Below are 27837 nucleotides of genomic sequence, written 5' to 3' on the forward strand. Positions count from 1 at the left end.
AAAATGAGCATATCTTTCATTCCCCATGCTAAAAAACTGTCTCAGCGGTCACTTAAGAGGGGGCTTCACTACTTTACCCAAGGCAACACATTCATGAAATTTGTATTTCGAAAGGTGGAAAATGTTGTGTGTGTGGTTGCCAAGCCAGAAAAATCAGCAACCACATAGGCTACACATTCAAAAATCTCAGGAAAAACTGAATATTGCTCATTTTTACTAATCATAATCACCCTGATAAATAAAAACACATTCTTGGAGAGAAGTTACAGTTACAAAAAGTGTTACAGTCCAGCACGAGTTACATATTTCTCATTTATTAAAAAACATTACATTTCTTCAGCAGACATGCAGCTTTGCTCATATGCCTACATGTTGTCTGCGATCAAAACTACTTAATTAAAGTAAAACGTGTAATCCTTTGCTGGAACATACATCTATTCAGTGGCTCTAATTTAGGTGGCTTTTAAATTCATCTTGAGATATTTTTATTTTTATTCCAGCAATAAAGATGACTACTTTATTCATCAGTGGCGGGATGTGCGTTTCCCACCTAGGCTTTCAGTGATATCTGACTTCAATGATTACCTCTCAAAATACCATAATTTATGTCACCACATGACCATTGCTAGAGAAATACTATAGAGAAACACATTTACTCACTCCTGCGCATTGAATCACATAAACAGTGCACAAAATGGGTTATTTTCTGGCACATTTAAAAATCAATTAAAATGCATCAGCAATTACAACATATCTTATGTGGCACTGTCAACATTAAAATTGCAAAAAACATATAAAAAGTAGAGAAAAACACATTTTTGAACTCCCTATTCCAGGGGTAGGGAACCTATGGCTCTAGAGCCAAATGTGGCTCTTTTGATGACTGCATCTGGCTCTCTGATAAATCTGAGCTGACGTTGCTTAACACGATAAGTAATGAATAATTCCACTTGTAATCACAGTGTTAAAAATAATGTTCAAAATATAAAACATTCTCATGCATTTTTAATCCATCCATCTGTTTTCTACCGCACCTGTTCAAGAAGTTGAGTTAATGGTAAGAAGTTATTTATCTATTATTGGTTAGTGTGGGGCTTGCCCTCCTGGGGGTTCTTCAGACCCCCAAGCACTGACATGAGAGCCTGTTTCAGGGTTACAATATTGTTTTATTTTTCAATAAGTCTCTCAGTTGCTTTCCAGCAATAGTTTTTCCAGCCCCAACCCAGTCTCTCCTCCTGGCTGATGCTTATAACAGAGCGACAGGTGATTAGATAACAAGGCCCAGGTGGGCCATCTACGCACCTGTCGCTGCAGGCCCGCAGGCCACGCCCCCTCCACAGTTAGCTTCAGAATAACAATGCTATTACAAAGAATAAGAGACCTATTATACTCTAGAAATGTTGGTGTTACTTAAAAATGCACGTGTTTAGTTGTGTTCAGTGTTAAAAAAAATATTATATGGCTCTTACGGAAATATATTTCAAAATATTTGGCTTTTTGGCTCTCTCAGCCAAAAAGGTTCCCGACCTCTGCCCTATTCGATGCCGTATAAGCCAGTGGACCCTATCGTCGTCGGCTGATTCGAGAAGAAATGGCGAGCATTCCCCCATTTAATCGCCAGAACAGCTAAATGGTTAGCATTTCCCCATTTAATCGCCAGACAGCTCGACTAGCCTCTGGGGTTGGCCGACAGCGTCTCACAAAATGTAGTTTCTTTTTATATATCCATCTTGAATATTCATGCGAATATATTGGAGCGTTTGATGGGTTAATACTAGTCATTAGTTGAAAATGTCAAGATACGATTTCTCTCTGTTGTTTGGTGTGGGTTCACTGTGTGGCGCATATTTGTAACAGTGTTGAAAGTTTTTTTACGGCCACCCTCAATGTGATGTGTATGGCTGTCGAAGAAGTACGTCTTGCAGCCTCTTATGTTGTTCTGCACAAGTCTTACACAACAGGATACAGAGCCGGCACATTGGTTGTGTGATATAAAAGCGTGTGCGATGACATGTAGTGGAGGAGTAGTCTTCTTTTGGGGGTGCGTGGTCCCCTGGAGGTACTTGAAGGTATGCCAAGGGACAAGTGAGATTTATTAAAAACATTCTAAAAAACAGCAGCAAATCGTAAATCCTTTATACATGTTTATTGAATAATACTTCAATGAAGTATGAATGTAAGTTCATAAACTGTGGAAAAATAATACAACAATCTAACATTCAGTGTTGACAGCTAGACTTTTTGTGGACATGTTCGATAAATATTGATGTTAAAGATTTCTTTTTTTGTGAAGAAATGTTTAGAATTACTGTAAGTTCATGGATCCAAATGGATCTCTATTACAATCCCCAAGGAGGGCACTTTAAGTTGATGATTACTTCTATGTGTAGAAATCTTTATTTATAATTGAATCACTTGTTTATTTTTCAACAAGTTTTTTTATGTATTTTTATATCTTTTTTTCCAAATAGTTCAAGAAAGACCACTACAAATGAGTAATATTTTTCACTGTTATACAATTTAATAAATCAGAAACTGATGACATAGTGCTGTATTTTACTTCTTTATCTTTTTTTTTCAACCAAAAATGCTTTGCTCTGATTAGGGGGTACTTGAATTAAGAAACATTTTCACGGGGGGTACATCACTGAAAAAAGGTTGAGAACCACTGTTGTAGAGCAGTGGTGCCCAACCACCGGGCGGTGGCCCGATTGGTACCGGGCCGCAGAATAATTTTTTATTCATTTTTATTTAAAAAAAAATATATATATGTATATATATATATATATATATATATTTTTTTTTTTTTATTAAATCAACATAAAAAACACAATATACACTTACAATTAGTGCCCCAACCACAAAAACCTCCCTTTTTCATGACAAAAACATCCCTTTCTCATGACAAAGAAAAAAAAAGGATGATAGAGGTGATAGAGGGCGCTAGTGATCTCAGAGATCATTCTTGCGACTACTCGGCTGCAGAAGAAGTGACAACAAGCAGCAACAGTTAGCAGCGATCGTTTATTTTTTCCTCTCGCCTGGCCTTTTTACATGGAGAATTACATATCTAAAATAAAACAGTTTTCTAAACTGGACTTTCAATCGAAGCAGGAGGTAATAATTAAAGGAAGATCTCCATCGAGACAGAGAGACTTTTAAAACTGAAGAAAGATAAGGAAGACTTTTATAAACAAGTTATCGATGCTTTTGTTCAAAAGGAGCAGCGCATGAACTTCATTTATAAGTAAAGGTAAGACCATAATAAAGTTTTTTTTATTACATGTGGTTTTTTGTGTGCTACAGTTTGTATGTGTTCCACAGTCTAGCCGATGCGTACAGTGAAGCATTAAGGCGCGCCTCTGCGTACGTCAACTCCGCCCAACCTCGTATCCAGGTTGTGTAGCATGCACTGGGAGTTGCATGGTCTAAAGGGGCAGGGTGTAACTCGGGTGGGAAATAAGCCCTATTTCCTCTCATGGCATCCCCTCATATTACCTGCACCGTTTCCGCGTTTAATCTCGCGAGTTTACCACACGCGCTCACGTGACCCGCTGCAGCCTATCGCGCTCTATATAATCCAGCGTTTCAAGATGGCTGCCAGGTGCGGTGGCTAGGCCTGGGGACATCTGAAGCCGGTATGTGTTAAAGATGTTGTTTGCGTGCATATCGTAAAAACAACCGTCTAACATTTTACAGCTAACTGTAAACTTTTAGGTGCCGACCATCAAGGCCGAGTTGCGACGAAAAAGTGGGTTGATGTTGAGATATTAAGTAGAGTTGGTAAGTAAATTTGTTTGCTAATAGTAGCTACTAACCGTACCCATGTATTTTCTATGGGCGGTTAACATCGGGTTTTAAATCCCGTTTCCTCCAATGTTTCTGATCCGATTGAATTTATATTTATTTCGAGTCTTTACTTTGGGTTCTTAAATATGGTGATTGATTATTGTGGCGTTTTAAAGCCATTTGCATTTTTTATGCTACAGTAAAGACAATGAATGAATACTGTCGCTGATGCGCGGTTACACCTGTCATAGTGACAACACTGTGTACTGTCGTGTTTGTTATTTTGTAATTATGTGTGATTGTTTAATATTGCTCCTCTCTGAGCTGCAACCTTATCGTGGTAGAGGAGTTTGCGTGTCCCAATGATCCTAGGAGCTATGTTGTCCGGGGGCATAAAGCCCCCTGGTAGGGTCTCCCAAGGCAAACAGGTTCTAGGTGAGGGATCAGACAAAGAGCAGCTCGAAGACCTTTATGAAGATGAAAAACCATGGACCCAGATTTCCCTCGCCCGGACGCGGGTCACCGGGGCCCCCCTCTGGAGCCAGGCCCGGAGGTGGGGCACGATGGCGAGCGCCTGGTGGCCGGGCCTGTTCCCATGGGGCCCAGCCGGGCACAGCCCGAAGAGGCAACGTGGGTCACCCCTCCAATGGGCTCACCACCCATAGCAGGGGCCATAGAGGTCGGGTGCATTGTGAGCTGGGCGACAGCCGAAGGCAGGGCACTTGGCGGTCCGATCCTCGGCTACAGAAGCTAGCTCTTGGGACGGGGAACGTCACGTCACTGGGGAGGAAAGAGCCTGAGCTAGTGCGCGAGGTCGAGAAATTCCGGCTGGATATAGTCGGACTCACTTTGACGCACAGCAAGGGCTCTGGAACCACTTCTCTCGAGAGGGATTGGACCCTCTTCCACTCTGGCGTTGCCGGCAGTGAGAGGCGACGGGCTGGGGTGGCAATTCTTGTTTCCCCCCGGCTCAAAGCCTGTACGTTGGAGTTCAACCCGGTGGACGAAAGGGTAGCCTCCCTCCGCCTTCGGGTGGGGGGACGGGTCCTGACTGTTGTTTGTGCTTATGCACCAAACAGCAGTTCAGAGTACCCACCCTTTTTGGGAACACTCGAGGGAGTACTGGAAAGTGCTCCCCCAGGTGATTCCCTTGTCCTACTGGGAGACTTCAACGCTCACGTTGGCAACGACAGTGAAACCTGGAGAGGCGTGATTGGGAAGAATGGCCGCCCGGATCTGAACCCGAGTGGTGTTTTGTTATTGGACTTTTGTGCTCGTCACAGTTTGTCGATAACAAACACCATGTTCAAACATAAGGGTGTCCATATGTGCACTTGGCACCAGGACACCCTAGGCCGCAGTTCCATGATCGACTTTGTAGTTGTGTCATCGGATTTGCGGCCTCATGTTTTGGACACTCGGGTGAAGAGAGGGGCGGAGCTTTCTACCAATCACCACCTAGTGGTGAGTTGGCTGCGATGGTGGGGGAGGATGCCGGACAGACCTGGGAGGCCCAAACGCATTGTGAGGGTCTGCTGGGAACGTCTGGCAGAGTCTCCTGTCAGAGAAAGTTTCAATTCCCACCTCCGGAAGAACTTTGAACATGTCACGAGGGAGGTGCTGGACATTGAGTCCGAGTGGACCATGTTCCGCACCTCTATTGTTGAGGCGGCAGATCGGAGCTGTGGCCGCAAGGTAGTTGGTGCCTGTCGGGGCGGCAATCCTAAAACCCCCTTGGTGGACACCAGCGGTGAGGGATGCCGTAAAGCTGAAGAAGGAGTCCTATCGGGTCCTTTTGGCTCATAGGACTCCGGAGGCAGTGGACAGGTACCGACAGGCCAAGCGGTGTGCAGCTTCAGCGGTCGCGGAGGCAAAAACTCGGACATGGGAAGAGTTCGGGGAAGCCATGGAAAACGACTTCCGGACGGCTTCGAAGCGATTCTGGACCACCGTCCGCCGCCTCAGGAAGGGGAAGCAGTGCACTATCAACACCGTGTATGGTGCGGATGGTGTTCTGCTGACCTCGACTGCGGATGTTGTGGATAGGTGGAAGGATTACTTCGAAGACCTCCTCAATCCCACCAACACGTCTTCCTATGAGGAAGCAGTGCCTGGGGAATCTGTGGTGGACTCTCCTATTTCTGGGGCTGAGGTCGCTGAGGTAGTTAAAAAGCTCCTCGGTGGCAAGGCCCCAGGGGTGGACGAGATCCGCCCGGAGTTCCTTAAGGCTCTGGATGCTGTGGGGCTGTCTTGGTTGACAAGACTTTGCAGCATCGCGTGGACATCGGGGGCGGTACCTCTGGATTGGCAGACCGGGGTGGTGGTTCCTCTCTTTAAGAAGGGGGACCGGAGGGTGTGTTCCAACTATCGTGGGATCACACTCCTCAGCCTTCCGGGTAAGGTTTATTCAGGTGTACTGGAGAGGAGGCTACGTCGGATAGTCGAACCTCGGAACCAGGAGGAACAATGTGGTTTTCGTCCTGGTCGTGGAACTGTGGACCAGCTCTATACTCTCGGCAGGGTTCTTGAAGGTGCATGGGAGTTTGCCCCACCAGTCTACATGTGCTTTGTGGACTTGGAGAAGGCATTCGACCGTGTCCCTCGGGAAGTCCTGTGGGGAGTGCTCAGAGAGTATGGGGTATCGGACTTTCTTATTGTGGCGGTCCGTTCCCTGTACGATCAGTGCCAGAACTTGGTTCGCATTGCCGGCAGTAAGTCGAACACATTTCCAGTGAGGGTTGGACTCCGCCAAGGCTGTCCTTTGTCACCGATTCTGTTCATAACTTTTATGGACAGAATTTCTAGGCGCAGTCAAGGCGTTGAGGGGTTCCGGTTTGGTAACGGCAGGATTAGGTCTCTGCTTTTTGCAGATGATGTGGTCCTGATGGCTTCATCTGACCGGGATCTTCAGCTCTCGCTGGATCGGTTCGCAGCCGAGTGTGAAGCGACCGGAATGAGAATCAGCACCTCCAAGTCCGAGTCCATGGTTCTCGCCCGGAAAAGGGTGGAGTGCCATCTCCGGGTTGGGGAGGAGACCCTGCCCCAAGTGGAGGAGTTCAAGTACCTAGGAGTCTTGTTCACGAGTGAGAGAAGAGTGGATCGTGAGATCGACAGGCGGATCGGTGCGGCGTCTTCAGTAATGCGGACGTTGTACCGATCCGTTGTGGTGAAGAAGGAGCTGAGCCGGAAGGCAAAGCTCTCAATTTACCGGTCGATCTACGTTCCCATCCTCACCTATGGTCATGAACTTTGGTCATGACCGAAAGGATAAGATCACAGGTACAAGCGGCCGAAATGAGTTTCCTCCGCCGTGTGGCGGGGCTCTCCCTTAGAGATAGGGTGAGAAGCTCTGCCATCCGGGAGGAACTCAAAGTAAAGCCGCTGCTCCTCCACATCGAGAGGAGCCAGATGAGGTGGTTCGGGCATCTGGTCAGGATGCCGCCCGAACGCCTCCCTAGGGAGGTGTTTAGGGCACGTCCAACCGGTAGGAGGCCACGGGGAAGACCCAGGACACGTTGGGAAGACTATGTCTCCCGGCTGGCCTGGGAACGCCTCGGGATCCCCCGGGAAGAGCTAGACGAAGTGGCTGGGGAGAGGGAAGTCTGGGTTTCCCTGCTTAGGCTGTCGCCCCCGCGACCCGACCTCGGATAAGCGGAAGATGATGGATGGATGGATGGATGTTTAATATTGTTAATGTTAGCAGTATTAACGCTAATAATGATAATAAGTGTAATTTATTCATTGAAGTTCGAACAATAGATGACTTAATGTTCATATTTATGTCCGCACATTGATTGAACTCCGGGTCCTGTGTTTACGTAGGCCAGGTCCCTAAGTCTTGGATGGGGAGCTGTAGATAGGCCTCGAGCCGAGCCCAAGGATCTCCACCTCCTCAACCCCTGAACTCCACCTGCTCTGGTCGGGCCGGTAGGCGGCTTACAGCCGAACCCCTTGCCTCGCACCTCATTGCTCTGCAGCCTTTTGCACTACCTCATACACAACCTGCCCATAAACTGAACTTTCACTACAAACTGCCATATCCACAACCCCAACCCGTGTGGCTGTATGAACTGCGAATGCACAAATGGACTGCGATCAGTCTCATATGGCTCCTATAAACCTGAAGAACATTTGATATTACTTTTTATGAATTACCTGAGCTAAACCAACATTGTTTGTTGCGATTCCTTTCTGTTTTTTTATTTTGTTTTGAATGGCCATTCCTATTAATGTCTGTCCACTAGTTGTTGCACTGTACCTGTTTAAATAACACCAGTATCATTTAAAGTATTTAATTGTGTCTGTTCTACTCTCTCCGAGTCGTAATCTAGACTTCTGATTAGGCCAAATATTGAGAACTTCTATTATACTAGCTAAAGTACCTGCTACATTAAGTTAAAGTATACAAGTACAACCCAAAGTACCAATGATTGTCACACACACACTAGGTGTGGTGAAATTTGTCCTCTGCAATTGACCCACCGCCTTGTTCACCCCCTGGAAGGTGAGGGGAGCAGTGAGCAGCAGCGGCCGGGAATCATTTTTGGTGATTTAACCCCCAATTCCAACCCTTGATGCTGAGTGCCAAGCAGGGAAGAATGCTGGTATGAGCTTTTAAATGTAACCCGTTAACTTTGATTGATTGATACTTTTATTAGTAGATTGCACAGTTCAGTACATATTCCGTACAATTGACCACTAAATGGTAACACCCGAATAAGTTTTTCAACTTGTTTAAGATCTAATCTAATCAATTCAACTGCTGCCAATCAAATGGTGAATAAGATACTCTATAGCAGTGGTTCTCAACCTTTTTTCAGTGATGTACCCCCTGTGAACATTTTTTTAATTCAAGTGCCCCCTAATCAGAGCAAAGCATTTTTGGTTGAAAAAAAGAGATAACGAAGTATAATACAGCACTAAGTCATCAGTTTCTGATTTACTAAATTGTATAACAATGCAAAATATTGCTCATTTGTAGTGGTATTTCTTGAACTATTTGGAAAATGACATAAAAATAACTAAAAACTTTAAAAAAAATAAACAAGTGATTCATCCATCCATTTTGTACCGCTTATTACCTTTGGGGTCGCGGGGTGCACTGGTAAATAAAGATTTCTACACATAGAAATAATCATCAACTTAAAGTGCCCTCTTTGGAGATTGTAATAGAGCTCCATCTGGATTCATGAACTTAATTCTAAACATTTCTTCACAAAAAAATTAATCTTTAACATCAATATTTATGGAACATGTCCACAAAAAATCTAGCTCTCAACACTGAATATTGCATTTTTGTATTTTTTTTTCACAGTTTATGAACTTACATTTATATTTTGTTGAAGTATTATTGGAAAAATATATTTATAAAGGATTTTTGATTTGTTGCTATTTTTAGAATATTTTATAAAAATCTCATGTATCTCACCTTGGCATACCTTCAAGTAACCCCAGGGGTATGCTTACCCCCATTTGAGAACCACAGCTCAATAGGGTTCATATGTTTGTAAATCTGACTGTGATGAAGTCAGTGCCTCACCAGCCATGACCCTCACCGCACGTCACTGGTCAACAGCCATACATGTCACACTAAGGGTGGCCGTATGAACAACACAAACACTGTTTTAAATATGTGCCACATAGTGAAACCACCCTAAACAACAATGACAAACACATTTCAGGAGAATATATGCACCGCAACACAACATAAACACAACATAGCAAATTCCCAGAATTCCCTGCTGCACCAACTCTTCCGGGATGCTACAATATCTGCCACCTACTCAACGTTTTGTTTTATGTCTCTGCTATCATGGTCTGGCTATGGCTAACACTTCCCGCTTCCTGCTAAATTGAAACTTGTGAATGGATACTCACTTTGGAACTACAAATGAGTATACAATCACAGTCTTGTTAGCATCAGGCTACTTAAATAGGCTACTGTCAACTTCTGATCTGATTGGCTATTAACTGTCTCTCAACTGTGTTCTCAAATTCATCCGCTAACGGTCACGATGAGTATCCAGTCACAGGACGCGTAAATGTCACGTTCAACGTGAGGCCAGCTAGAAGGCCTTACTGACAACAACTTGTGTTCTGATTGGCTATCGCCTACACTGTATGTCCCCGTTCGCTTACAGTGCACAGACGCCTGCATTTTTGATTCTGAAGGCCTTGGGGAGATTTCGTACAGCATGGCAATAGAAGCTAGCTGAATTCTGATTGGATACAAACTAAAAACAACAGCACTGGAAGGAGCATAATATGACTTGAAGAGAATATGAAAAAGTTTAGATATTTAGAGAAAGTAAATTTAAAAAATGTCTTATCTTTAATTATGATCATGATTTGTGGTTATGTTGGGCCAGCAGAGAAGGCCTTGCTGGCCCTGACTGCACACCACTGTCATTCACAAATATTTATACTTTATCTGTGCTGCTCATTAGGCTTTTACACAAGGGCTGAGAGGAACAAAATATAAATTTGTATGTAAAAAAGACAGTCAAAACAGCAGATGATGTGTTTTGAAAGCTATATAGACAAAGTTTAGCTTGTGGACTTGAGCCAAAATGGTAGTTAAATCTATTTTTCACACAACTATGTTTCTCTTTTTTTATTTAACTATAGGTAACTTAGGGCTGGGCGTTACATCAAATATACTCATGATATCGTGGGTTTGTCTCTGTGCGATGTAGAAAATGACTATTTTGTGAGGATTCCGGTAATACGTTCTCACGCAGTTGCTTTTTAGCTGCGGGCATTACACTACAGACTTTTGTCACTCTTTCTTGTCTCTCCTTCTCACAGAGAGATAAAACAAGTGCACTTTCTTACATCCATCCATCCATCCATCCATTTTCTACTGCTTATTCCCTCTGGGCTTCGCGAGGGCGCTGGTGCGTGTCTCAGCTACAAACGAGCAGAAGGCGCCGTACACCCTGGACAAGTAGTCAGCTCATCGCAGGGCCAACACAGATAGACTTATTACATTAATATATGCTCATTTTAAACTTTCATGCAGAGAGGGAAATCACAACTAAGTCAATTTACCAAAACTGTATTTATTAAACAGTTATTAAGCAGTGGCACAAACATTCATGTAATTTCAAAACAGAAAGTGCAAGATTGTCAGAGAGATTTTAAAACAAGCTATGAGTGCACTTTTGTGCATAATGTCACTAAGATGACAGATCAAAACAAAACTAAATTAAAATGCACTTTTTGCACAGACAATACTACAATATTTCAAAACCCTTTTGTGCATGATAAGACATTTAAAAAACTGTAAAATAAAAATTAGCTTCATAATAGGAAATCAAATTGTGTATGTCCTTCGCTATGTGGTAGGTTACTGCGGACGTTATCTCCTGTTTTTGACTATTTTTCTAATACGGTGTTGATCTGGAAATGGAAGACGCCAGGCTCAATTGGGTCAGTGCTGGTTGCTTCGGCATTTTGTTGGTGTGGCACTGACCGGAGATGTTGACATGCGGAGTTTCAAGCCCTCTTCATTCTCTAGTGGGTGACTTTTCAAATGATGCTACACATTAGTAGTGCTGCTGCTTTTTGTAGAAACGCTTTTGCCGCATACTTGACATATTACAGTTATCTGCCTAACGTCTTCCTGCTTGAAGCCAAACCACTGCCAGACGATGGACCCCGTGCTGTTTTTCTTGGGAATTAATTCTTCCTCCATTTGTTACCAGATTCTCACCTTCCCTCTCGTATTACCACTCGCACCGCTTTGCTTGCACCACTTGCCACTGCTAACGTTACCCACTCCACTACCTCTCTGCTCTGCAAGGGCGTATGATGTTGCACGCGCGACAATATGTAAGTATAAGTCTGGGCTTCCCTGCTTAGGCTGCTGCCCCCGCGACCTGACCTCGGATAAGCGGAAGAAGATGGATGGATGGATTGATATATTAATGCAGTATGAACAACAATGTGCTAATGTGGACACAAAGAATCATCATACTGCTGTGATTATATGCATCAAGTGTTAATTCAAGGCTTAGGAAAAATATCCAGATATATATTGTATAACCTGGCCTAAAAATATCGAGATATTAATAAAAGGCCATATCGCCCAGCCCTAAAATAACTAAAAAGTTTCCTATCATATCAAGTAGAGTCGCACACCGCATCGTCCAGATGTTCGACAAGTCTCCGTTTTACATGCTTCTGCATCACAGATGTACTGACATGAAATGTTCCCTTAATTTCAATGGTTCAACTCGGTACTGTTACCAGTGGCCACAGCAATTTTTCTATTCCTGTTGCTGCTGGTTGCCAGTCGCGCTAACTCATTGTCTATTATTAAAGTTTATTGATGATTTATATCGACAAATTTTTGTACCTCAGACTACAAGTATACACAACCGTTGTCTGAACATTTTAAAGTACGATTAAGGCCATTTTTGTAAAAAATAAAAGGTTATGGGGAAAATTATTTGTTTTAAGATTGTTTTACAAGTCTTTCAGAAACAAAAATTAAAGATCTTATTTTTCCCACACACCCAACCATTTCCTACTGCTTGTCCCTTTTAGGGTCGCAGGGGGCCTGGAGCTTATCCTAGCTGCACTTGGGCAGAAGGCAGGAGATTTTTTTAATAAGTCAAAATGTTTCTGTTTTTGGGGCGTTAACACTGTCATCACATTCACATTCTGACAACACAGCATCAGAAGTGCCATTCGATCGATAGGTTTTTTTCAGTGCCGATACCGATTATTAGTGGTTAAGGAGGCCGATAACCGATATTTGGAGCAGATATTAATTTCCAGTAACAGTGACATGTTGCCGTCAACATTTTGAGTAATACAATTACAAACTCCAACACTTAACGTTTTAAATGCATCCATCCATTTACTACCGCTTATTCCCTTTGGGGTCGCAGGGGGCGCTGGTGCCTATCTTAGCTACAATCGGGCAGAAGGCGGCTACACCCTGGAAAAGTCGCACACACAGATAGACTGACAACATTCACACTCACATTCACACACTTGGGCCAATTTAGTGTTGCCAATCAACCTATCCCCAGGTGCATGTCTTTGGAAGTGGGAGGAAGCCGGAGTACCCGGAGAGAACCCACTTATTCTCGGGGAGGACATGCAAACTCCACACAGAAAGATCCCGAGCCCGGGATTGAACCCAGGACTACTCAGGACCTTCGTATTGTGAGGCAGATGCACTAACCCCTCTGCCACCGTGAAGCCTTAGATGCATCCATCCATCCATCCATTTACTACCGCTTGTCCCTTTCCGGGTTGCGGGGGTTGCTGGAGCCTATCTCAGCTGCATTCGGCCAGAACTCATTTCCATTGATGGCCCTTTTTATATTGAAAAGGCGCCACATTTGCTCCAAGGTAAGGGCGTCAATTTGCCGGTTTGATTTTGTAGAACGGAGGATTGATCCTCCTTTTTCCAAAATTTGTCTCTGGTGCAGGTCATTAATACCTTTTCCCATCTCACCCACGGGCCAGCACATTCCCGCCTCAGTTTATATAGAACTTGAGGCGGAAATAAGTGTACCCACCAACATAAAGATTAAAATAGACCCATATACCATGTAATTAAATGAGTTGTGTGATTTTTTTTTTTATAGCCTGTGCAGTGATCTATGTGATTCCGGTTTATTGACAGTAGAATGGACAGTGTTGGCAAAAGGTTATAAGCTGATTATGTTGAGTCTTTATTTTCCTAATGGATCAGGTAAAATACCATCAGGTGCACAGTTTAGAAGAAAAAAAGAACAGGAGAAATGGGCACAAGATAAAAGTAGGCAGATTTCAATGAGTGACACTAGGCTATAGGCTATTAGCCTCTTCTTAATATGTTGCTATTAGCCACAGAAGACGACTGTATTTGCTCTTTAGTTTTCCTGAAATAGCAACTATAAGAATTGAGGCATTTTGTCATGCAATTAATTTCACCCATTGGCAGCCTAGTCTAGTTTGTCTTTGCAACACATGTGTAATTTCACACGGATGTCCCTGGTCTTGACTTGCCATCATCAGCATCAATCATGCACTTGCACAACAGATTTTGTGTGATGATGTAATTGATGATTTTGCATCAAAGCAGGCAAGAAAGGTGAAGTTTTACAGTGTACTTCACAGCTCCTGTTAATGTTTTTTGGAAGGCATAGTTCGCCCAGGGCGTAAATCTAGCCAGGACCGCCCGAAATAATTTGTATCCCTTAATGATAGCGTTGACATTGACAGGCTGATCACTGTGCAATATTACACTTTATTACAAAATGGATAGGATTTAAAAAAAAAAAAAATTAAAAAAAAGGTAGACTCTTGTTTGATGATTGTTACATTTGAAATGATAGCTATAATAGAGATTAAATATTACCATTCAATATCAAAATATATATATATAAAAAAAAAAGAGCTGATACCCATAAAAAAGGCAGATGCCGATATAGGGCAAAATGCAGATATATGGCAAAATGCCAAATATCGGCACCGATAATCGGCCGATACTTAATCAGAAGCAACTTAGTGTTCAGTATCTTCTTTTGGATGCTTGGACAGGGTACAACACACAACCTTCAGTGTGCAAAACAAGCACTCTATCACTCCGCAGGCCAGAGTTTGAGGTAAATGATCCTACTACCCCTATAAAAATCCATCAAGTGAAATATTACAATGACTCTCCAGATAGTGCTTTGAATAAAATCTGACTGCATGATACAAGCAAATTGGAATTAGTCTGTTTGCCAATCTCGGTGGAAGAAATTGTTTTGTTGCAATGAAGATTAATTTAGAGGTTGCTGAGCTGTCAGCTTGGTGTAAAGCAATGTAATGGAAGCTACCTCTCCTGAATCAGTGATGGCTCTGTGAAGATAGAGATAACATTGTTTCATCCTGCCGCCCTGTAGAACAAGTAATCTGTCTGCTTTTGGCTTCAGCATGTCTCTGCTGAGTGATTGATCCATGTATAAGTTGCAGGAGACATGATTCTATCACAGATAAAGAAGACTTGAGATTGAGATGGATGAGAAGAACTCTTCCTAATTGTCTAAGATATTGTGAAAAACTATTCAGAAGGAAAGATTAGGGAAATTGGCAAGTCTATTTTTACCTTCTGATGTCTTTATGTTCAGGTGATGCAACACCCGACAGACGGAGGCCAGATTCTGGGTCTCCATAGCAACGTAAAGGAAGCGCCAGTGCGTGTGGCGGAGATCAGCGTGTACTCTCTTTCCAGCCAGCCCATAGACCACGAGGACAGCAGTGGTCAAGCTGGCCGAAAGACTAAAACCTCAGGTGGGCATCGTCATCCCCTGCAGATAATAATCCTGACTGATTTTTCAGTTTTTTTGTTCCTCCCACCATTTGGCTCCCATTTTCCAACTGGTGGCGTATCAAAGTCTAATACTCGCTCTTCCACCAATGGTCAACAATATGTGACTTTCTTTTACTATGCTAGTAATGTAGATGTCTGAGTTGAACAGATGTCAGGCCTATTACTTTACACTACTCTAATTCTGGACAGCAGGGGGTGGGGGGTGTATTTGGCTCGACTTGGGCTCTACGCCTTCATCCTGCTATGCTGGTCCCTCACTCTTCTGGTTGTTATTAAGGGGTTCACTCAAACATAACAGATGAGCTCATATACCAAGTATTAAGCCTGTGTCATTTTGAAAGAAAGAAAGTACATCGTGCTGCTCTTTGCAGTGATCCTTCATGATATCCATCCCATTTAGGAGTATGAGACAGAAAATAAACACTAGAAATAAGGGATTAAAGAAGAAAAGTACATCTCTGGTTTTAATGGTAGTTTTAAAGGACGACAGTCAAAGTATTTTACTTCGGTCACTGTAAAATGTGCTGTTAGATAGCTTTTAACGGTATATAGCTTGTAATCTAAGGTTATTTTTGTTTGCTTCAGATCGCTCTCCAGACATGGACAACTATTCGGAGGAGGACGATGACAGTTATTCATCAGAGCAAGAAGGCAGTGATGATGCAGGTCATGGCCAGGTAAAGGCCAAACAGAAATACAAATCTTATTTAGAATAAGCACGGGTATTTAAAAAACTTTTTTAATTGCAAAAACAAGATACAATATTGTTACACCTATAGTCTTTTAGCATTGACATTTTGTTGAGATTCTACCAAAATTAAAGGAGACTTACTATGATATTCATCTATATTTGAAACAGTCCTTTGTGCTCTACATAATATGTATTACATATGTTTTGGTGTATATTTTGCATAAAACTTGCTCCTCTGTCACATGTATTTTACTTTCTATTTATGTCTGCAAGATTTGTTTGTGGAGGTGTTTCCAGATTGCAAATGAAACCAACTCCACCCTCACCAAAAGTATCAGAATTTATCTTTTGAAAATGTATAAATCTTAAAGGAGAACGTTACTTTTTTTTTTTTTCCAGACACAGTCAAAATTAAACTTAAAACACATTGTATAGATTCACCCGGTCACATCATTAGGTAAACTTGCATGTTGTCTGATCGATACAGATCTGCATAAAAAAGCTGCTTTTAGCAGCATTTATGTCACTGAATGTTGCACGTCAGTGTTATGGTGCACATGCCACAATTAGATTATTTTTCCTCATACAGACCTTCCCCATCTGGCTGATAGCGTTACTACCTGTTGTCCAAATAAGTACGTCCACCTCACTGTGACATCACAAAATAGCCAGAGTGCAAAAAAAACACAGGAAGTGGCATCCAAAACTGAATGCAAGCTCACGCCCAAATGGGTTGTACTTGTATAGCGTTTTTGTACCTTCAAGGTACTCAAAGCGCTTTGAGACTATTTCCACATTCACCCATTCACACACTGATGACGGGAGCTGCCATGCAAGGCCCTAACCGCAACCCATCAGGAGCAAAGATTAAGTGTCATGTAGGTGACTCGGATGGCGGAAGCTGGGGATCGAACCAGGAACCCTCAAGTTGCTAGCATGGCCGCTCTGCCAACCGAGCCATGCCCAAATGCATGAACCTTATGATTTGATGCTTTGGCATTGTTTAACATGAATTTCCAACATTGTAGCAACATTTATGTCAGAAAAGAAAATAATCATCATAGGTCCCCTTCAAAATAGGTTTCAGTCAGGAAGTAACGTTCACGTTACTATACTAGGTGGAAGTGTAATACTATAGTAGGCGTTAGCTTTAGCATTTTGTATATTGCATTGAATCTTAGCACTCTTTTAACATTCCACTGAAGCTAAATATGGTCCTATTTTTATCACAATATAGATTGCTAACTGTTAGCATACTACCTACTAGTATTGTTAGCATTGACATTTTTTCGGGATTCTCCCAACATTAATATAGATGGCAGCAATGACTTTACATACACATAGTACCTACCTTGCAAGGTGCCCGCTTTAGCATTTTGACATGGAGATTTAGTACTTAAAGAACTGTCTCTTGAAGCAACTGATGTCCCTTTGTTAATACAGGGTAACTACACTAGTTAGTAGCATGCTAGTTGTTAGAATGCTAGCTGTTAGTCTTGTTAGCCAGAAGTTGGTCTCGCCACAGGTAGGAGCCCTAGTCAAAAGTTCCACTGGAAAACTTTTTTGTACTTTGACCTGTATGAAATACATCAGGCCATTTTTTGTCTCTCTTTTCTATGCTCCAGGATCTTTATGACGAAGACGATGAAGTCCGGAAGCCCAAGAAAGCGCGGAGGAAAATGATACGAACCACATCCATGACAAGGGTTAGTTGCCACCTCTTCTGCCACATGCTCGCTAATCATTGACCACAGGAATAACCAAGGCTACTGTTTTCTGTTATAGAAGCTTTTAGAATAAGTACACCGTGTGTTCCATTTGTACAAGCCATTAGTAGGATGTGGCTGAGCATGTAAATGAATTCCGTGTAGAAAGGTCTCTACAATGTGACTGTGAATGCATAATCAAGTGGACAGTTCATATAAATCAGAGCCACCGAGTCATCACGATTTTGAATCATTGCAGGCATTTTTTCTTTTATCCTGATTACATTGGTGTTATTCTGTTGCAGCAACCAAACTTCAAGCAGAAGTTTGTGGCCTTGCTGAAGCGGTTCAAGGTAACAGATGAGGTGAGTTGACAAATGATAAGTTGCAATGACTTGAATGACACCAAAGACAACATGTTCAAGGTGGAAGTAAAGTACCAGAGGAACTTTATAGAGGAACTGCCTCTGCTTGAGATTTGTCTGTCTTCTGTTGGAGCTTTTAATAAGACTGCTGTAATATTCAGTTGCAGTGGTAAAATCTCTTCTCTTATCGGTATTGACAGATTAAACATCATCAAGCTCAATTGTTGCTAATATATTCCTGACAGAGAAGGTGAAAAAAACAAAGAGGTTCAAGCATCATTATGGTGCTAGGCTGCATTACCTCCCCCCTCATGAATGTATGATTCATAGATTCCCATTAGCAGCAATTCTTTTACGATGAATCCATTAAGGGATGTATTCTCCTACTTAATCTAATGATAAATGTTGGATTGTATGACTGGCCTATTTAGATTTGGGTTGTCATTTTAAATAAAAGTAGACTGTACATAATGTTAAGATCTTGTAATCAGGCCAGGAAGGAAGGAAACATTTCATATGCACCAACCTCAAGATGTCCATTAGCACATTATGGTAGAGGATAATTATCCCTATTGATCCATGAAATTCTGAAGCATGTTTTCCTTTGCATTATTTCAACCTTTTTTCAACTCCTTTTTCATCCATACATTACAACATAAAAGTTGCATTTTTTAATGTGGTATATTTGAGGATGGATATTACTTGTGGAATATCATTGTAGTACGATAATTGTGGGTAAATGTTAATGTTAAAGTGAATAACATTAATTTAAAACAATAGGAAATATAAGGTTTACATATATTGAAAGATTAATACAAAGTATGCTTGAGTAAGATTTTCTGTTGCTTGTTATGCATACAGATGTGGATGTTTTAGAGTTCTTCTTCCTTTGCTAACACAATTTTTGCACATTGTTCAACTCCCATGCTGATCCAGTTACAAAGCCTAATTAATGTTTTTCTGTTTTAACTAGCACTCTGGTGATACTATCACAGTTAATTGATGATCAAGTTGAACTCTGCCCAACTTTACAGGGCAATCAAATCCTAGTTCATAATAATTAAAGCCATTAGCATCTTTCTGAGCGCTTTCGTGTCATGAAATGTTTGCGAGGCAGCATTGGAGTTCTGCTTCACTGGATGCTTCTGCACGCTTCAGCTAGCCTGATGATTTTTTATCGTGTTTCTTGTCACTAATCCTTTCCTTGTGGCTAGGCAGTGTGCATGGCCGCTGCTCTATAAATACATAGCCAGGAGGCATAGAAGGGACAGACTGTGTTTATCTGCTCCCTGACAGCTTCTGCACTTAGGGAGTGGCATTAATCACCTGATTAGTCCAAAAGCCATCCTGTGTGCACTTCCTATAATATACATCCCCACTGTGAAGCCAGCAGATCAAAGTTCAACCCTGTCGGTTTCTACCTACCTTCCAATTGGCCATCATAGGACAGAGTCTTGGGTGTATTTATAATTTTACTAGCATTCAGTATTCATCATTGTCATGCATTATTAATCCAATCAGCATAGCTGTATAAGTGATTACAGGTTGTGCACCACCAGTCAATTAATCTCTTCCTTGTTTTAATCCATGTTTACAAGCTTACTGATTTGTTTCACCATGGCTCTATCCTTTGTGGCAGGTCCTAGACTCTGACCCGGTAGATCAGACCCAGGAAGTAGAGGAGGATCTGGACTTACTCTATGACAGTGTTGAGGTGTACAACCAGAGTGACAGCGGACCAGAGATGGAAGACAATGAGAGTGTCTTGAGCACACCCAAACCTAAGCTCAAGTAAGTTTGCACGATGTTGTTTCTTCAAAACATTGATTGAATGATCAAAATGATTTTTTCTTAGATGTGATTGTTTGTAGGCAAGGGCCAATTAATGAATTTTGCTGGAAGATATATTGCCCCCAAAAAATTATTAACAGACAAATAATATTATTGTCAGCATTATTTTCAGACCAAGTTAAACACTAACGTGATCTTAATTTATGCAACATTAAAAATAATATTAATAATGAAAATATTATGATTTTTTTATTTGCAATAAACTTTTATTTCTTATTTACTATTTTACTATTGTATATTTTGGAAGGTCAATAACTGTTAATTATCCGAAATAAGTAAACAATAAAATAAAATTGACTCTCAACCTCCGTTAGCAAAAATGTTACCTCAATAATATTGAACATCTTGAAGTGCAGTTGGAAAAACAGGGTGTTTTTTTCTTTTCTTTTTTGTTGCCACCACTTTCCAACGAATTGGGCATACTTGCTCACTTGTTTGAAGTTGAAATATTCCCACACCGGACATTTGGCTTTGCAATCATATTTTTTCCTCCTAATTTGTGTGACCTCACAGTGCTTCTCTCTAGCGACACTTTCTGACCATGCATTCTGTGTAAACTAGCAGTCCCTCCTCTGCCCACTTAGATTTGAGATTATAGATGACTGACAAGAAGATGTTCTCTGTTCATTTAATTCAGCACTCTCAGCTCTCAGCGTTATGCACAGAGTGAACCCTCATTTACTATAGAGGCTGGCGAAATAATAGATTTTTAGATGCATTGTAATTCTGACATGGGCAATTGTAAATTCAATACATGAATGCAGACAGTTCTAAAATTTGACCGACCGCAGCAAACCACATCACAGAGAGACCTGACCAGCTCCTTAATTTTAGGGTACTTATGTTTCAGTTTTGCACACATTTCCATTTATTAAATAAATGTAAAAGTAATTAATTCAACTGTTTTTTACAAATCCCGTTTCCATATGAGTTGGGAAATTGTGTTAGATGTAAATATAAACTGAATACAATGATTTGCAAATCATTTTCAACCCATATTCAGTTGAATATGCTACAAAAACAACATATTTGATGTTCAAACTGATAAACATTTTTTTTTTGCAAATAATCATTACCTTTAGAATTTGATGCCAGCAACACGTGACAAAGAAGTTGGGAAAGGTGGCAATAAATACTGATAAAGTTGAGGAATGCTCATCAAACACTTATATTGATTGATATGGAACATCCCACAGGTGTGCAGGCTAATTGGGAACAGTTGGGTGCCATGATTGGGTATAAAAGCAGCCTCCATGAAATGCTAAGTAATTCACAAACAAGTATGGGGCGAGGGTCACCACTTTGTAAGCAAATTGTCGAACAGTTATAGAACAACATTTCTCAACGAGCTATTGCAAGGAATTTAGGTATTTTACCATCTACGGTCCGTAAAATCATCTAAAGGTTCAGAGAATCTCGAGAAATCACTGCACATAAGCAATGATATTACGGACCTTTGAACCCTCAGGCGGTACTGCATCAAAAACCGACATCAGTGTGTAAAGGATATCACCACATGGGCTCAGGAACAATTCAGAAAACCACTGTCAGTAACAACAGTTGGTCGCTACATCTGTGAGTGCAAGTTAAAACTCAACTATGCAAAGCCAAACCTATTTATCAACAACACCCTGAAACGCTGCCGGCTTCGCTGGGACCGAGCTCACCTAAAATGGACTGTGGTGCTCTGTGGTCTGACGAGTCCACATTTCAAAATATATTTGGAAACAGAAGACGTGGTGTCCTCCGGAACAAAGAGGAAAATAACCATTCGGATTGTTATAGGCGCAAAGTTCAAAAGCCAGGATCTGTGATGGTATGGGGGTGTATTAGTGCCCAAGGCATGGGTAACTTACACATCTGTGAAGGCACCATTAATGCTGAAAGGTCCATACAGGTTTTGGAGCAACATATGTTGTCATCCAAGCAACGTTAACATGAATGCCCCTGCTTATTTCAGCAAGACAATGCCAAGCATCGTGTTACAACAGCTTGGCTTCGTAGTAAAAGAGTGCGGGTACCCTCCTGGCCCGCCTGCAGTCCAGACCTGTCTCCCACGGAAAATGTGTGGCGCATTATGAAGCGTAAAATACGACAGCGGAGACTCTGGACTGTTGAATGACTGAAGGTCTACATAAAACAAGAATGGGAAAGAATTCCACTTTCAAAGCTTCAACAATCAGTTTCCTCAGTTCCCAAACGTTTATTGAGTTTTGTTAAAAGAAAAGGTGATGTAACACAGTGGTGAATATGCCCTTTCCCAACTACTTTGGCACGTGTTGCAGCCATGAAATTCTAAGTTAATTATTATTTGCAAAAAAAAAAAAGTTTATGAGTTTGAACATCAAATATCTTGTCTTTGTAGTGCATTCAATTGAATATGGGTTGAAAAGGATTTGCAAATCATTGTATTCAGTTTATATTTACATCCAACACAATTTCCCAACTCATATGGAAACGGGGTTTGTAATACATATCCACTGTTTTTAAAAGTTGCAAGTGATGAATGCTTATTTAGTGAAACGAAAAGAAATGTAAAACTGCATGAATTAAATATTAATTAAAGATGCATCAATATTCAAATCGTAGCCCCTGAATCGTAATCGAATCATGAGGAGCCCAAAGATTCCCACCTCTATCTTGTGCCCTGTTTGAAAGCAAGAGACTAGAAAAACAAACTCTTGCAATATATCCATGACGGCAAAGTTGAGTTCATTTTCATTTATTACCCGATTAGTTGATTTATTGACTATTGGTCCAGGCTTACCTGTTTATCTGTGTTGTATGTTGAACAAAGACATGCTAAAATTAGTATGAGGCCCACCTAAACTTACAGTACTCCTATTGAATGTATATGCCACATAATAAAGAACTACTTACAGCCTAATGGGTTTTGCAGAGAAATATGATCGTATCAGCATGAACCCAGTCTTGAGACCGTCAGTCCAGCAAATGTAAACACAGCTGAAGTAATGCTGATGTGCTTACTTTGACAGCGCAAAGTAACTCATATACTTCCCATTAGTGGGAAGGATTGCAATTGAAGTATGGTATAATCTCTCTAATAAGTTTCCACGCCATTGTCATCCTCTTACGAACCAGCAACCTCTGCAGTGGACATTTGCTTTGTGTTACAGTCCATTTTTTACCCAGAAACTTATACGTAAATCTGGGAGAAAAAAAAAAAAAATTTAAAACAGTGGCGAAGATTCTGGTTCTCAGGAGGATATCAAACATTATTATTATAAGAAGACGATGATGTCATCTTCTTTTTTATTATTCTGAAGTTCTAATCTTTTGGTTTCCAGGCCGTTTTTTGAGGGAATGTCTCACTCCAGCTCCCAGACAGAGATCGGAAGTATACACAGCCAAAAAAGCCAACAGAGAGAGATGTCATATTCTGTAAGTCGATCACCAGGCACTCAATTGTTACAGTAATAGCAAACTGCTCTGGTTCCTATCAGACCTGGTGTTTAGCCATAAAGTTCTTCCTCCTGCTGGTGCCGGACAGGATCATATTGTCCAGCAGTGTTATGTAAAGTAATTGCCCCCTGGTAGTGTACACTTATAAATGCCTCACAGCCCTGGAGCCTCCACTATTTCAGGGATTCCCAAGAACCATGATAAAAAAAATCAGGGAATGGGGGAGGTCTTGCCAGATAGCCCCCTCTGCTGCTGAATAGGGTAAGGGCTTGTTCTTACCCTATTTATCCCTCTAGTATTTATAATGACTAGATGCCCTCTACACTATCATCAACACGCACACAAATAGGCTGTCATCCAGGGAGATTGGATGAAGCATTCTCTGAACTTCTACTCGTAGATTTATGATCTGTTTGATTAAAGAAGGGCTGAGGAAGAAAGAGAGCAAGGTAGAGAGACATGTTGTGTCTGACTTTGAGAGAGGCGGGGTGAGGGTGGGCTCTTTATAAATATATTGGAATCTATTTTAGCTTGTACAAAAGAACGCAGGACATTCCAGGATGAAACAGTCATCCATTTTGTCAAATAAGTGTCTCCAAAGTTAATGCACCAAATGGAACATATTGGTTCCTGATACGAGATGTACTCAACCACAAATCAAAAAGCTTATGTACATTAGCACAGTGGCCCACAAACTTTTTTGCCCTATTGTAGACATTATTTCATATGAATACAAAACAGATGTCATGCAGGTTTTAAGCCCAAACAAATATGCAACCCCTTTCCCTGATTAGGCTTCTCCTGAAAGTTTAAGAGCTCCCGTAAAACAATCAAAACAAATGTGGCACAATGACCTAATAGAGGTAAACACATAACAGCACAGAGAGTAAATTAAAATAATAGAACATTGAAATTAATTTCAATTTATTGATTAATTGTGAATTTACTTATATGAATCTGACTTGTGTTAATCTCTCAGCAGTACCACTATTACTTAATTAATATACTTTTTTATAAGGGGCGCCCGAAGTCGGCAGACCCGTCAGCGATCCTGTTCTGTCTCCCTGTAATGTTTGTCTGATCTTGAATGGGATTGTGCTGAAAATGTTAATTTTCCTCAAGGAACTCTCTTGAAGGAATAAATAAAGTACTATCTATCTATCTATCTATTGGCAATTATCTGTTTAAAATATAACATACATTTTCCTAGGCTGTCACCATGTGTTTCCTGAAAGGTAAAGCCATAAAAAAACAAAAGGAGCAGTGTATTGTGGTGTTATTGTAACAGAACAGGTTTTTATTAGTTGTGTAGATAGAACATGAAAAACTGCAAAATTCACATTACTTCAGGTCCAATTTTTTTCAGGGTGTTGATACGATAGCGTGAAAGCTAACGATACAATACATCACGATATCATATTGTCCCACCCGTAGTAAACAGGCTTTCAGTACTATTTCTGGATCGACGCTCTACAAATGTCACTGAGCTATTGTTGTGTGCAGTTTTGTTAATCACAAAAGTGAACTCCACATATTGCAACTGTCAAATTATGAGTGAATGTCTTTATTCCTCAGAGTGGAGACTTTCTCACTGTGGACAGATGTAAAGTCCAAGGGGCTTGCTATCAAGAAGACGGCATCAAAGACACAACCATTGCGGTATGTTTTAGTACAGCGCTTACTTTGCCCGAATGTCCCTTGAGCATGTTATCCCTTTACCCTTGAAACTGGAGTGTCCTTTTCCTCTCGCGGGTATTACAATTTTCCGGGAAGAAACTAAGGAGGGTGGGGCATGCAACGGCAGGCATGGATCCACTGTCAGAAATGATCAATTGAATCAGTTAATTTGAGTACAACAAAATATCTAACTAGTTTTTTTTCAAAGAAAGTTTTTTTTGTTTTTTTTTAAAGCTGTTCCTTTATGTGGTGAATATACAGTATCACAAACAATTGGAGGATGCCTGGTGGTCAACATTGTTTTCATTTACAGCCATGCATTTTAAAGGCCTACTGAAACCCACTACTATCGACCACGCAGTCTGATAGTTTATATATCAATGATGAAATCTTAACATTGCATCACATGCCAATACGGCCTTTTTAGTTTACTAAATTACAATTTTAAATTTCCCGCAGAGTTTCCTGTTGAAAACGTTGCGGAATGATGACGCGTGTTTGTGACATTATTGGACATTTTAGCCCAGCACCACTTACGGCTAAAAGTCGTCTCTTTTCATCGCGCAATTACACAGTATTTTGGACATCTGTGTTGCTGAATCTTTTGCAATTTGTTCAATTAATAATGGACACGTCAAATAAGAATGCTGTTGGTGGAAATCGGTGTATTGCCGCTGCCTTTAGCACCGCAACACAGCCGATGTTTCTTTGTTTGTTGTAAAGCTTTAACACAGAGTGGTCAAGCGAACATGTTTCTCTACGTCACCCAGCACGTTTTTGGATGGGAAAATTGTGATATAAAGTTGGCTCTTACCGGAGACTTGAGTGGATTACGCGACCTCATCCTGAAGCTCAAAAAGGCAGCTGTGATCTTGGCTCCTCGGCTTCTCTCAGAGACACTGGCGTTCACCACAGCCATCCGACTTTCAGGTATGACTTAATAACCTCACTAAAATACTATTAACACAATAAGCAGATAAGGGATTTTCCAGAATCATCCTAGTACATGTGTCTAATTACATCTGAAACGCTCCCACTGCCGCCGCCTGGAGCGTCGCCTTTTTATTAAAAAAAAGTGCTTCACTCTAACTTTCCTCATCCACGAATCTTTTATCCTCGCTGAAATTAATGGGGAAATTGCGCTTTCTCGGTCCAAATTGCTCTTACTTCTGGTGGCTCACATTGTAAACAATGTGAGTATGTGAGGAGCCCTCACACCGGTGACGTCACGCGCACATCGTCTGCTACTTCCGATACAGGCAAGGCTTTTTTATTAGCGACCAAAAGTTGCAAACTTTATCGTCGATGTTCTCTACTAAATCCTTCAGTAAAAATATGGCAATATCGCGAAATGATCAAGTATGACACATAGAATGGACCTGCTATCCCCGTTTGAATGAGAAAATCTCATTTCAGCAGGCCTTTAAGTTGACCATAAAACAAAATTGGAAAATTGTTTTCCCTGGTTTAAAAATGACCTTATGAGCTGAAGGGTGGTTTGCTCTGCAGCAGCTAGGAAATGTAGTGAACTTCTGCTGAGCACAGAGTTGTGTAACAATAACACATATCATACAGACATTTATTGTCTAATCTGACTGTTAAAGTGCGATGCTTTGGTTGCTGAAAATGATTACCTCGGGCTTAGCTGTGTCTTTGTTTTACATTGATAATATAACATTACGCTGCATTTTATGCATAAAAATGTCACAGCAGTGCCATTAAAGGCCTACTAAAACCCACCACTACCGACCACGCAGTCTGATAGTTTATATATCAATGATGAAATCTTAACATTGCAACACATGCCAATACGGCCTTTTTAGTTTACTAAATTGCAATTTAAAATTTCCCGCGAGGTATCCTGTTGAAAACGTCGCGGAATGAAGACGCTTATATTGACGCGTGCTTGTGACGTTATTAGTTGGAACGGACATTTTAGCCCAGCACCACTCACGGCTAAAAGTCGTCTGCTTCAATCACATAATTACACAGTATTTTGGACATCTGTGTTGCTGAATCTTTTGCAATTTGTTCAATTATTAATGGAGACGATAAAGAAAAATGCTGTTGGTGGAAAGCGGTGGATTGCAGCTTGGGCTGGGCGATATATCGATATATACGATGTATCGCGGGTTTGTCTCTGTGCGATATAGAAAATGACTATATCGTGATATTCGAGTATACATTGTCACGCAGGACTTTTAGCTGCTGGTGTACATTTCAGGCTCTCCTCGCTCTTTCCCGTGTCTCCTCGCTGACAAACAGGCGCACATTCGTCACAAACTGACACGTCACATGTCACATACACGCCATTGCAGGGCAGAGAGCTAGCAGTGTGGCTAACGTTAGCTGCTAACGTAGCCGTACGAGAGAAAGAGGCTGCGGATCTGGTAACAAATGAAGGAAGACTTAATTCCCAAGAAAAACAGCAGGGTTTCCATCGTCTGGCGGTGGTTCGGCTTCAAGTGGGAATATGTCGAACAGACAACTGTAATGTGTCAAGTGTGGGGGGAAAAAGCGTTGCTATAAAAAGTAGCATTACTGCTAATATGTAGAATCATTTGAAAAGTCACTTGCTAGAGAATGAAGAGAATTTCATAACCTTAGTAACTAACATACCACATAGTGAAGGATGAATACTATTTGATTTCCTATTATGCAGCTCATTTTTATTTGACACTTAAAATGTCTCTGACAATCTTGCAATTTATGTTTTGGAAATGACTTGAATGTTTGTGCAATTGCTTAATAACTTTAATAAATACACTTTTGGTCAATTGAATTAGTTGTGATTTCCCTCTCTGCATGAAAGTTTAAAAGTAGCATATATGAATGCAGTATGAACAAGAATGTTTTAATGTAGACACATAGAATCATCATACTGCTGTGATTATATGCATCAAGTGTTCATTCAAGGCCAAGGCAAAGTATCGTAATATATATCGTATATCGCGATATGGCCTTAAAATATCGCGATATTAAAAAAAGGCAATATCGCCCAGCCCTAATTGCAGCTGC

The 27837-nt window shown here is 41.1% G+C and overlaps 1 protein-coding gene across 2 annotated transcripts in view; it reads left to right on the forward strand.

Moving 5' to 3' along the window:
• Positions 1–27837, forward strand: part of zmp:0000000755 (phosphofurin acidic cluster sorting protein 2) — a 112073-nt gene that overhangs the window by 57903 nt on the left and 26333 nt on the right. For both annotated transcript variants that reach the window (XM_061910678.1, XM_061910679.1), the window contains exons 5-11: positions 14904–15066; positions 15692–15783; positions 17423–17503; positions 17809–17868; positions 19508–19659; positions 23028–23121; positions 24718–24801. In XM_061910678.1, coding sequence (XP_061766662.1) covers positions 14904–15066; positions 15692–15783; positions 17423–17503; positions 17809–17868; positions 19508–19659; positions 23028–23121; positions 24718–24801 — 726 coding nt within the window. The remainder of the gene's footprint in view (positions 1–14903; positions 15067–15691; positions 15784–17422; positions 17504–17808; positions 17869–19507; positions 19660–23027; positions 23122–24717; positions 24802–27837) is intronic.

This window comes from Nerophis ophidion, linkage group LG09 (genome assembly GCF_033978795.1).
Source record: "Nerophis ophidion isolate RoL-2023_Sa linkage group LG09, RoL_Noph_v1.0, whole genome shotgun sequence".
Lineage (NCBI taxonomy): Eukaryota > Metazoa > Chordata > Actinopteri > Syngnathiformes > Syngnathidae > Nerophis > Nerophis ophidion.